This window comes from Pterocles gutturalis, unplaced genomic scaffold (genome assembly GCF_000699245.1).
Source record: "Pterocles gutturalis isolate BGI_N339 unplaced genomic scaffold, ASM69924v1 scaffold24858, whole genome shotgun sequence".
Classification (NCBI taxonomy): Eukaryota; Metazoa; Chordata; class Aves; order Pterocliformes; family Pteroclidae; genus Pterocles; species Pterocles gutturalis.
Genome location: NW_010126330.1, coordinates 1 through 12,736, shown reverse-complemented (window position 1 = coordinate 12,736; position 12,736 = coordinate 1). Strand labels below are relative to the sequence as shown.

The 12,736-nt window shown below is 38.2% G+C and overlaps 1 protein-coding gene across 2 annotated transcripts; it reads right to left on the bottom strand.

Annotated features, from left to right (window-relative positions):
- Positions 1–1,374: 1,374 nt before the first annotated feature.
- Positions 1,375–11,381, bottom strand: CCT8 (chaperonin containing TCP1, subunit 8 (theta)). 2 transcript variants are annotated; one of them, XM_010078948.1, is made up of 14 exons: positions 11,297–11,381; positions 10,376–10,455; positions 9,032–9,181; positions 8,579–8,759; positions 7,835–7,896; positions 7,089–7,226; positions 6,494–6,672; positions 5,462–5,528; positions 5,292–5,379; positions 5,066–5,181; positions 3,747–3,818; positions 3,373–3,537; positions 2,828–2,947; positions 1,375–1,605 (listed from the first exon to the last, which is right to left on the bottom strand). In XM_010078948.1, exons 2-14 carry the CDS (start codon positions 10,451–10,453, stop codon positions 1,528–1,530), a joined length of 1,494 nt encoding a protein of 497 aa, XP_010077250.1. In that variant the 5' UTR covers positions 10,454–10,455; positions 11,297–11,381; the 3' UTR covers positions 1,375–1,527. The 2 variants fall into 2 exon arrangements, with proteins under 2 accessions (XP_010077250.1, XP_010077251.1); XM_010078949.1 differs by lacking the exon at positions 10,376–10,455 and having other exon boundaries at positions 11,297–11,308.
- Between the last annotated feature and the right edge of the window lie 1,355 nt (positions 11,382–12,736).

Here is a 12,736-nt window from a genome sequence, read left to right as displayed (position 1 = left end):
GCACTGGCAAGAGTAATAAAAGGATTAATTATTGAAGTGGCTTGAATTTCAAGTGCAGTTCTTTCAAGCTACTCTTGAGACACAAGCTGTTTACTTTCCAAGAAGAATCTTAACAGGACTTCAGTTGAAAGATTCCAGCACTCCACATCATGCTAGCTCTTGGTCCTCAGCATTTATTTTTAAGGCTGTTAAGACTGAGATGCAGTTCACTGCTGTCAGGCTGCCATTTTCAGAGAATGGAGACTCTTAAAGGGTGAGGATGAAATAGACGCCTGTAACAAAAGTGAATGTAGGTCTGGACCACAGGCTTGCACCCTACTTAATTATTTCACTCCTCATGTGACTTTACATTCAAATGTTGGGTAAGGAGCACAATGAGCTGCCACAGTTATAGATGATGCTTTCCTGAAGTTATGAGCTCCCTGCTCTTGGTCCGTCTCCCTCCTCCACTGTACTGGGTGCAGGTATCAAGATGGTGGGGTGGGCTGCAAATGTGGGCTCTGTGAGGGGACACCAGCTGTTCCTCGTGCTGGACACAGCCAGCTCCAATGGGCCCATGGCATGACATACCTGCGCCCCTCAACCAAGAGGGTGGCACCTTGGAGAAAGCCTGTGTAAGAAAGGGCAAAACACTGCCCTGGAGCAAGGGGGAAAGTGTGAGAAACAGCCCTGGGGGGACCCAGGAACCTGAGCAAGGATCCTCTACAGCCCCTGAAAAGAACACACTGGAGCAGGTTGTCCCCCTGCAGCTCATGGAGAGGACAATGCTGGACCTCCACTCTGCAGCTGTGGAGGCCCCCAGGCCAGAGCAGGTGGATGTATGCCTGGAAGGAAGCCGCAGCCTTTGGAAGACCATACAGCAGCAGCTGTTCCTGATGGACTCTAACCTGTACAGAGAATCCCTGTGCTGAAGCAGCTCACAAAGGACTGTACCCTGTGGAATGGGAGGAAGGGAAAAGTATGCACAGAAAGGAGGCATAGAGAGGAGCTGTTATGGACTGAACCCAGCCCCCCTTCCCCATACCACACCACTCAGGGGGCAGGGGGGGAACAGGCAAAGGAGTCAGGAATGGAGGAGTACAACTGAGCCTGGAAAAAACAGGAGGTGAACAGGAAGGTATTTTAGTTTTTGTTCTTATTTCTTATCCTCCAACTCTGTTTTTAATTGCCAATAAATTATTTTCAACATGTTGAATTTGTTTCGCATGAGACAGTAATTGGTAAGTGATCTCCCCATCTTTATCTCAGAACCATGAGGCTGTTCTACTTATTTTCCACCACATCCACACAGTGTCATCCCCACAAAAATGCCTGCATATTCACCTACTGGGAACAACCATGTCATGCTAAGTCCAAATAAAATGACAGCTAACATTTTAACAGTGAGTATGTTTATTGAAGTTTTTGAAGTTCTGCACTCCATTGGACACAGTTCATAACTTAAAGGCAACAGAGCAAACCATTGTGACAAGCTCCAACTGGAATATTAAAAAACTCACATAATCACATCACTTAAGAATTAATTGTTCAATCATTTTGGTCTTCATCCCAGTCTTTCTTTCCAGAGGGAGGTTTAGGGCCACCAGCTGGTTTTGCCATAATGATCTTGAAGATAACAGGGAAGGAGAAAAAGACAAGGTTAGAATCAGACTCTCACTCCACTCCTACTTACAGCCATATAATGCTGACTGTCAACATTCACTAAATTCATGCACCAAGCCAGTGAATATTATCCATCTAACTGAGATATTCACAAATTAGTTATTTTTTTTCTTGAAAATGGCAGATGCTGAGCTCTGATATACAAGAAAGGGCTTCTACCTCATTTTTGCATGCAAATTAAGACTTCAGTTAGTCTACAAAAGTGAGTGCTTAAACAGGCTGAGTGACTGGTTTACAGGATGCACACTACAAAAAGCAGAATTATCAGAACTACTGTTCTGAATTACTGAGTCTAAACATCACACTTTAAAAGCATGAAGTCCACTACTCCTACCATGTTAAAGGCTCATTTTCTGCACTCGTTATAGTGACAAGTAAGGTAGAACAACTAAAACTGCACCTGTCACCCCTTCAATTAAAATTTTGCTTTAGGAGTACAATGCATTTGCAAAAGCACAAGTACAAAATGTAGCAATCAGCACACGTAAGACAGCAGTGTTATGTGTCCTAAGGAAAGATATCATCCGCCATGTGCTTGTCAATATATCCATGCATGCACTCACACACAGATACCCCTCTGCTAGAGAAACAGAGCTTACTGCATACTATTTTTCAGGCTCATCTTTCCAGTCATCCTTATCCCAATGTCCTTGTTGCTTAGGGGCTTTTGGACCACCTGCTGTCTTTGCCATAATAATCTACAGAAATTTTACATGCAAATACATTTTTGCTAAAGTTCCACAAAACATCTAAAGTTAAGATTTTTTTCATTAAGAATTGTAACCTCTATTTTCCCTAAAAGTTGGACTTTCATGTAAAAACAATACATTAGAAAAGGTTTTTTGTGTTAAATCTTCTTCCAACAAAAGTTACGACAACCTTCTGGATATGAACATCTACTGTCAAATCTTAAAAAAACAAAAAACCAAAAAAACAAAAAACAAACCATAAATAGTGCTCCTATGGAAGCAGCAACATTGCAACACTCCAAATTATGAGCTCTTGAACAAACTGCTTCCTGACTTTCAGAAATAATCAAACCATATTTTCAAGTACCATATTTTTATGCTTTCCATTCCCAGCAGATTCACATATTTTGCATCAGTGTTATGCAAACCAAGTTAAAAGGTTTCTGTTCAGCACTCAAAATTACTTGTAAGCTTACCTGGTCTACCCTTAGGACAGTTACTGCCGCATTTGTAGCTAGCTTGATACCCCAGAATTTGCCAAGGTATGTGTCTAAAACACCAGCTTCCAACATATCCTTCACAGCAGCAGCTTCAGCCTATCAGACAGGGGAAAAACATTATTCAAAACTTTCTCAGGCTTCTACCTAGCAAGTTACTGGGTTTTCAACGTCACAAGTTTAGAACAAATTATAATTTTTCTGATTTCATCTTCTCTCTTCAGAAAATCTTAATTCCTAATCCATTAGCAGAAAGACAAAATAATTACTAAAGACTTATTATCTATCACACTGGTTCAGTATCTCACTTTATCTCCTACATAAATCCACTACACTACATTTAATTTAACTGCCTGCTGATGAAAGGAAACACTTCAGTATTACAATTCTGAGAAGTTAATTCTTCTAGACTGTGCAACAGATCTTCAATGATTTAAATTAATCTATAAATACTTCATACTGATTGAAGTACTTTTAAATATAACTCTGTATCAAAGGGCACCAAGTAACATGAGACTATTTACCTCGATATCAAATCCAACATTTTTGTTCCCTTCCTGATGCACAGCATAAAGTTTGGAGATGACCTCATTAGCCTTTACTCCAGAGTTTTCTGCCAGTGCTCGAGGAATTGCTTCAAATGCCTCAGCAAACTTCTTGATGGCATACTGGTCAAGCCCAGGACAAGTCTGAAGTGAAGTTGAAAACCACATCAGCATTTCAAAAATCTTAAGATAGGGAGGTATTTTCCCCCCATTTTTTATTGATTTACATGCATGAATACACATACATAGTTTGGTATAAAATAATATGTATGCATTTTTATAAGTCACATACATAAGTACATATAGGTGTATATATATATTAAAAAGAAAGTCAAAGCGCCCATTTGCTGTACCTCTCCATAAGATGTGATCTGCTTGGCTAATTCAATCTCTGTTGCACCACCTCCAGGAACAAGACGTTTATCCTGTGAAAAGACCGCCCAAAATGCAAAGTCTTGCTTAAAACATCATAATAATTTCCACATTTTAGAATTTATATACTCAATAACACAACAGAACTTTATCCCACAGAGACTTCCTAAGAACCAGCTTCAGAACAAACATGCATTGTAAGGGAAATTTACAAGATTTTACTTGTTCCAAATGTCTTTGAAGAAAAATCGCTTCTTTTGCAAAAAAGGAAAATAACAATGCAGTGGTTTAGTTTTCTGGTGGTTGTTTGTCTTTTTAGAAAAAGTTCTTTCAACTCTTTGCCTACCAATACTAGAACTCCTAGATTTTCTCATCTTTTCGATTAACTTGTTGGGAACTATCATGCAGGAAACCAATCTACTGTACACTAAGTTTAATATGTCAACAGGTATCACAAACTGTTGGGGTGTTTTTGTTTTGTTTGCTTTTTAATTAAGCATTTTGTATATCCTTTTGCAAACCAGCATCCACTCAAGAACTCCCAGCCTTTTAAACAGAAAAGTAATCATCATGTATCAGAAGTTAGGACAGCTCCTGGAGACAATCATAAATGCACCAGCTATGGCTGTTTCTGTACTCTAAATCAGTGTGCACATACTGGTATATACAAGAAATTATTTACATTCCAAGCAAATACACAAATGTTTCCTTTTGCATTAAAAAAAATGCAGGAAAAGGAAAGAAGAATATTCAAGGTCACAAAAGCTGCTCAGAAAAAACTCAGAAGGAGTTCTTCCTTCTGTAAAACATATCTGCACTGTGATGTGGAGGAAGCATGTCTTCTCACCAGTGAACTGCAAATTAAGTTTGCAACCACTCAGTTCCTCCAGATCCCTAGTGACAAACAAAGCTATCTAGCTTTTCTTCTGTGCCCGGTTTCCAAGGAACATTACAAAACTTTTAGAGAAATTGTCAACGAAGAGTTGACTGCCATTATAAAGCAGTAAAAATTATCTATCTTCAAGAACTCACCACATTACTGGAAAACTGAGTGCAACGCATGCTGATCACTGTCTTTTATGTACACTGTATTCACAAGGACATCAGCAGCAATCTTCTCTAGACAGCCCTCTACACCTCAATCCTACACAGCCTTCTCTGCACCTCAGGAAGGCTCCTAAGCTGATAATGTAAATATCTGCTACAGCCTTTGTAGCAAATGAGCACAGATCAAGCACAAGTCTTGCCTCAAACTGATCCATAGCTCAGTTTTGATAACCGAAATGTTCTGAATACTTACCCTTGTGAGTGTTTTGAAAGTATTTACACCATCATCCACTGCTCTCTCTATGTCATCCATCAGATTATCTGTAGATCCACGAATGAGTATAGTAGAAATAGCACCATCTTCCTTTTCTGTTCAGACAGACACATGCATTACTGAATTATGTTTGTTAGATGTAAAACGCATATGAACATCGTACTTTTAGAACAGCAGCATTAGAAGTTCTATAGAACATACATACCATGCTTAAACACAACAACTTGTGTATCCCCAACCTCTGATAAATAAACACTATCGCAGTGACCCATTTCTTCTAGAGTAGGGGGAGTCTGGAAAGAAAAACAAAAGAGTTAAGAGGTGAACCTGCTCATCACTTCTCTCCCTTCTGCTCCTGATTTGAGAGGTCCATACCAATCTGGGTAGGGCTGTTGCACCAACAGTTTTGCACAGTCTTCTCAGATCCCACTTTGAGTTCAACCTTTAAAAAACAAAAACAATCTTTCTAATAACAAGTTTTCAGAAGAAATGTTAACACATGTAAGTGCACTCATAACTCGTTAGTATTTTGGAAAGTAATGACATCTATCAAAATTTACTGCACAAGTTATAAAACTCACTCATCTATTTTTTTCAAGTTACAATTATCTATTTTCAGCAATGCTATGCAGAGACCTATTTTCTAAGAATCTAAAAACAAGTAAGTAGTTCAAATACATGGAAATTATCAAACATCATCTTCAAGCTCATAAAACTGTAACCGATCTTTACAACACCTCTGTAACAATCCCTCTTTGTTATGCAAGAGATTAGAGCATCTTGCTCCATTTCCAGAAGTTCAAACTTTTTGGATACCATCAACAAAGTTAACAGCTTTCAACAAAGGACCACTTATTTGTGTGAGACACGAGAGCCACTGCTAGTAATTGGACTTTGTGGTTTGCAGAATGTATTTCAAGAACATACAAACATGCTTTATTTATAGATAAGAATATTTAAGGCCCACAAAAATGACAGAAAATTATTAAGAATTAGTTCAGCCATGCACCAATACATTAGTGATGCACAGAGGTGTTTGTTATCATTGCTAAACCATCACATGAGGACTGTGACCAGGAGGAACCATTATGTTAAGTTTTATGTGCCTTTGAGGCCACATGCCTGTACTAGATCCTTGATTTCAGTTGTGCTATAAAGCCAATTAAACCAGAATAACAGTACCATATACACAAGTTACTCCCCACTTAGCTGTCAAATAGAGGTGAAATACTACCAAGAAACACAAGCTATGAAACAACCAAATTGCAGCTCAGATTTTGATCTACTAGAAAACCAAAGAACCTGCAATACTGTTGTTTCTCATCACTTGAGAGGTAAGAGACCACATGGCCAGTACATTTCATAAATGTGGTAGATCAAACGTTTTTATGCTCTTCTAGTACTTACCTGACTATCATAAGGCTGTATTTGTTAGCATAATGAAGTGCCATGTCTGCCACTTTGCCACCTGTTACTACTACATTTGCACCACTATCAGCAATAGCTTTGACTTGCAAATCCATTAGATTTTCTTCTCCCTTACTGAAATTCATCAGTTCTTCAGCATTCTTTATAAGTACAGTGCCCTAGTAAAACACATACATTTTTATTAATTCCATGCTAACTACATACCTGCAAGTTTTTGACAAACCAACCTGTCGATAAACCTCAAGTCATCCTATTTTATAATACTACCACCCTTCCCAGGCACTCGGGTAAAACAAGTCAAAAAAGGGCAGTTCTAACATTTCTAGACAACCTAGATGTTCAAACATTCTAGCATATTGTTTGGCTCAAATAACCCAACAAAGCCCCAATCCTAAAAACCCTGTAAAGCAAAATTAGGTTCAGACATTTTCTATTAACTTTTTTTTAAACTAATGAACTCAATATTAACAAAAATATCTCAATCACCAAGTGTCAAAAATATTTATAGTTACATCTAAAAATAAGAACACATGAGCATAAATAGATATATAAATTATTTTGAGCTTCTACATACCTTAGTTTCAGTTATCATACCATCAAAAGGGCAGGAATACACAGCTATTTTTGCATCTTTGACAGAAGTAACATCTCCTTCAGTTTCTTTTTTAAAAACCATGCCATGCAGTACGGAGGAAGCAGAGATACCAGCACCCTGAAAGGAAAGAAATGGAACAGGGGAAAGCAACCTAAATTTTCATTGCAGCACAAAGAAGTAAGACTTAAGCTGATTTAGCAACATCAAACACTGTCCTACAGGTTCCCATTTTAAGATTAGCTGGTGGTTCAGGTTAAGGCCCATGACATTCATTTTCTGTGCTCAACTTGTTATGTATTTATTATCAGGGGAAAGACAGGGAAACTTACAGTAGATATAAACTTGTTCCAATCCTACATGCCATACTGAGGCCTAATGTTCCATTGAAAAAAGAACACAAGATTAGACTGCCACATTTCCACCAGCCTGCATTTAGGCTAATATTGTGACTGCTTCTACAACAAAGATGAAACCAACATCCCTGCATATAATTAAGTTAATGTATACGATTTAGTGTAAACTTTCAAATATTCATGACTTTTGTTTCTGAAAGGTGCTACTGCGCACTAAACAAGGAACGTAAAGACCTATTTCCCAAACCTCCTAGGTATGCTACAACACAAGATTAGAATAGAAAAGGTACTTTCAAGTTCAAGGATCTAAAATTAACTTTCATTCAACTTTTTACCTTAATAATACAGTAAAGCTAGCTACTACCAACTCACCACAATTTTGCACACTCTGATATTGTCAACGTTGAAATGACCAGAATCAGGAAGAATAGAAACTGTTTGGGGGGAGGAAAAAAAAAAAAAAAGTTTTTGTTGCTTAATTAATAAAGTACAAGAATTACACTATAAACAATGCCTGGAGTTTTTCTGAAGTACTAGAATTCTTTGGTTTGAGATGCGTACCTAAATTTAAGGCAATTATAACCTGCTAATAACCTGCACCAAGACACAGGTTATACAGTCTGCTCAATTAAAGTAAGTCTGAATATCCATCTACACATGTACATTCAAGAGTGAAGTCTGACCCACAATATTTTGAGAAAACACTTCAACTAGACATGAAAGTTTTTTCTTGGAAATCTGAAGGGAGAACACAACTCAACACAACTACAGTATTGCTTCCATTGCTCTGTGGCTGAGACCAGTAACAGCTTATCTGAAGCACAATACATCTTCCTAATGATAAAAAAATAGAAGGATGGGTTTCTGCTTTAAAAAGACTAGAAAGCTATTTCTGTAAACAGTTAGTAGAAAACACAGACCTTTTCTGACTAATAATGCCAAAGAGGAGTTTAACACAAGAAAAGTTATACTAATTTCAGAGGCTAAAGCATTCCATCCAATTTAACTTGATAAACTAACAATACTTTTTATCTTATATGAAGACATCACTGATGATCATAAGCAAATGTACTCAGTTTTTCAGATGCATGCATACACCTGTTCTTATCCACTTACCACAAGCCTGAGCAATAAGCTTTGCCAAAAATTGTTCATTGCCATATTGTTTGCTCATCACTGAAGTGTGCAACAAAGATGCCACTTCTTCGACATCACGAAGGTTCTTTGCAGAACAGCACACCAAGTCCGGAAGAATTTCTAGGGCTTTCTTGCAAGCCTTTTCATATCCTTCAATTACCTGTGCAGCAACCAATAAATATTCATTACACCACTTCACTATCCATCTATACTGCTTCTATCTCCTTTTCAAAGGGCTACAAAACATTAACAAATGTGAAAGGTTACACAGGAACCAAGCAATTACAAGCAGCAAAACAAATACTGTTCTTATTCATACATGTTTGTCTAAAAAATTAGTTCAGAAGGAATGATTCACAGTACTATGACCCAAGAATACCCACCAACAGCAATCTGAGTTTAAGCTATGTGAATTGTAATAACATGACTTGCCTCCGACACTGATAACCCCATCCTCAGAAGGTCTTCTGCTAACTCCAGAAGAACTCCAGCAAAAACAAGGACAAAGTTTGTTCCATCTCCAACTTCTTGCTCTTGCATGTGGGAAGCCATCACAAGCATTTTTGCAGCAGGATGCTGGACCTTTAAAAGAAGTTACACATCTTAGTTACTAACAGCACATGTAGATGACGGCTCCAGGTTTTTCTGTGCATCCAGTATAAGCTCTCTTATTTCAAACTGTATCTAAAAATACTAGGAACACACAAAATAGGAAAAGAAAACAGTACAGGTTATCTTAATTGTCTAACTTCCCCAATAAGCAGAAGTACAAACATACATGAAAAAAAATAATCAGAAAACTGAACATTCCCCCTACAACATGAATCTTAGACATCTTGACATTGTTTCTGTGCTATTTTTATGGGATACAGTGACTTCAGAATCAAGCTCTACAACAGGAAAGCAGCCTGAAGTCCAGATCTTCAAGCTGAATCCACGTGTAACACATGCAGTGGATGTGTAAATTACAGTTTAATTCTAGTGTTTTTTCCTGCTTAAAGATTGCACTGCTTTCCCTTTCTTTCAAAGAAATGGAATAAAAATTCTGCATTCTTGCATATAGAGCAGCTCTCATTTTATCCCAGAAAGAAACATGTAAGACTCATTAGCAGTAGTAGTAGTAGTCTGCAGATTATCTTTTAAAAACAGAATTGAGGTTTCCACAGTCACTCAGCTCATACTGAACACTAACACAATGCATTAAGTAAGGAAATACTTAATACTTACACTATTTCTGTAAGTATAGAATTCAGTAAAATATCATTTGTGTTGTGATACAAATATGAAATTGGTAGTAAGAGAAAAAGTTGGGGCAGGTCAGTCTTTATACATTTTTACTGTATTCACAGGAGGATGCTGCTATAGCCTCAGCTTCTTAAATCCAATTAACGTACTCTAAGCAGAAAGGAAAACACGGCAACCACCAGCACCAGATTACTACATCCACAATTTAATTCAGACTTTTACAAACACTGTACTGTCAGATATACCCTCTTCTAAACCTGCACTGGTTTGGGGGGAAAAAAAAAGTACACAATTATTAAGCATCTCGTGCAACTACTTAATGCTGCTTTACAAAAGAGTTTATTCCTGTGGATATAGCTCATTAACTTTACTCAAATTCAGTGAAAAATGTAAATGAGTTACAAAATGACACATGTAAATCATCTGGCAAGGTGACATAGATTGCCTTATTATACATGCTACACAACCGTAGCAGGACATGAACAGAAAAACTAGTTCACAACTGACATCTTCTGAAGCACGAAAACTTACCTCCAGCTCTCTCAAGATAGTAGCAGCATCATTTGTAACAAAAAGCTTCTCCAGATGATTGATAACCATTTTGTTCATTCCTACCAAGGGAAAAAAAATTAAAAATCATCCATTAGGCAAACATAATTTTGTACATAGATACCATTTCATAACTTTCAGGTATATCTTACACAACATTAGCCCTATTGGTAATTTAAGAATCTAAAAGATTTCTGTGAATTAATGCTTGGGAGTGTGTTACATTAAGGAGAAATCAATAATTTGTGAAGAAGCAGAGCTCTCTTCAGAAGTATCAGTACATCATTTAATTAATCGATACTGGAAAACACCTTTTGTTTTGGTATATCTGACTGGACATGGTATGGTTATGTGCATTATGACTATCTACCAAATTACCATCTTTCCTTTAATTTTTGTAGGTTGTCCATATAGCAGTAAGACAGCAAAGACGACACAATAACCAGTACAAAAACCTGGCAAAGGCAGGCACATTGTATGTAACTTGAGATAACCAAACCAAGTCATATCTGTACAACCACAAAGACTATGAGATTTAGAGAAAGCCCAATGTGTTTCCTCAAGAAACAAATAGTTGCTTCTTTGCTGAGGTAGGTTTAGCCTTCAAACATACAATTTTCATAGAATCACAGAATCATAAAGGTTGGAAAAGACCTCAAGGATCATCAAGTCCAACCCAACACCACCTAACTCACTAAACCATGTCCCTAAGCACCACATCTACATGTTTCTTGAACACCTCCAGGGATGGTGACTCAACCACCTCCCTGGGCAGCCTGTTCCAATGTCTGACCACTCTTTCAGTGAAGAAATTTTTCCTAATATCCAGCCTAAACCTTCCCTGGTGCAACTTGAGGCCAGTTTTTTGCTCAAAAACTCTACAGTAATTTTAGGATTTATTACCATTTGGTCCATAAGCTGTACGGGTGGTTTGAGCAAGTTCTTTGCATGCCTGGATGTTCCTGTAGACAGCTTCTTCTAGCCCTGAAAAATGCTAAAAAGAAAAAATGTTCTGCTCAGGATTAGGCGAACAAAAAACAAAGGGATGAACTAGTCATTTCTCATCAAAGCAACAAACACCTACTGAGTCCCTGAAAGTTTTTGATTAATTTAGATTTGGTATTTCACTTCAAATTTGAATGGAAACTAGACCTTACCCAAAGACAGTGAGAAAAGAACTACTGTGTACTCCTTCTCAGCTAGGTGGTTCAGGAGGCACAATAACAGAAAATCTGAACACTGACTTAATTTCCAATACAGTTTGCACCTCTTAAATCTTCCAAAAAATCAGTGGCATGCCAAAGGGAAATAGAAAATAACCAATACCAGACTAGAGAAGGGTAGGGGTTTTGTAAACAATAGTTTTTGTATGTGCTTCTTCACTAATAACTCTGTATTCCACAAAAATAATTTAACTCAGTTTTACATTGAAACATGTGTGGTTTGAAAATTCAGAAGCAGAATAATTCATGAAATATTTCTTTTGAGAAGCCAATCAGCCTGGCTTTCATTTCCCAAGCCTTAAGGATGGATCCCCAGAAAGGGCCTTAAGAAAGAAAAGGGTAAAATGTACTGTGCAGCCCATAAGAGAAGGCAGAAAGGTACTCTTTAATATTTATTCTCTAAATACAAAAGAAACATCTCAGAATGCCAACCGCCTCCTTGCTTTGTAAAAGACCACTCTGGCTATTCTGGCCTTGAATTCTCTATTAGAGAACCAGCATCTCAGCCACTTTGTTTCCCTGCTCTCCCCCAGCACTTGACATATGCCATTCTTGGTCTCCAAAAAAAGACTCTGAAAAGAAAAACAGAGAGCTTTCCAAGCTGCTAACTTCACTTTCCTTTCTATTAAGTAGCAGCAAACAGAAATTTCTTTTAATTTTCCCCTGCAACAACAAAAAACCCCTACTTGCTTTCTGTCCACTTTTCCAAAGAAAGCTTCTGCTTTATTAGGCACAGCCCTTGACTACTACCGGAGTCTTCAGTATGTTAACATTAAACACAAAGAAAATGCATTTACAGAAAGGAAAAAGATTAAAAATATTGTTACTCTATGATACTGGCACAGGTACATTTCTTACCAGCACAGTACCAGAAAAACAGTCAAGGAACGCACATAGCAAGCGGGACACTTCTGAACAGCGAAATCTCTGGAGCCCGGCTGAATTTTGCTGGCTGCCACCGGTAAAAACTCCCCCGGCCACAGCCCGGAATCAACAGCCCGGATTCCCGCCGCCGTTTCCACGGCGAAGGCAGGAGCCCGGCGCACAGCTCGGGGGAGACCACCGGCGCCGAGGATGGCACCCTGCGAAGCGGCGGGAACCCCCGGGTGCGGGGCGCAGG

Excerpts from the sequence above, each read along its gene's own strand:
- CCT8 (XM_010078948.1), bottom strand. The coding sequence starts at position 10,453 with ATGAACAAAATGGTTATCAATCATCTGGAGAAGCTTTTTGTTACAAAT. Across the intron at positions 6,673-7,088 it reads GTATGATAACTGAAACTAAG|GGCACTGTACTTATAAAGAA; the intron begins GTATGTAGAAGC and ends GTGTTTTACTAG. Across the intron at positions 3,538-3,746 it reads AGATCACATCTTATGGAGAG|ACTTGTCCTGGGCTTGACCA; the intron begins GTACAGCAAATG and ends ACTTCACTTCAG.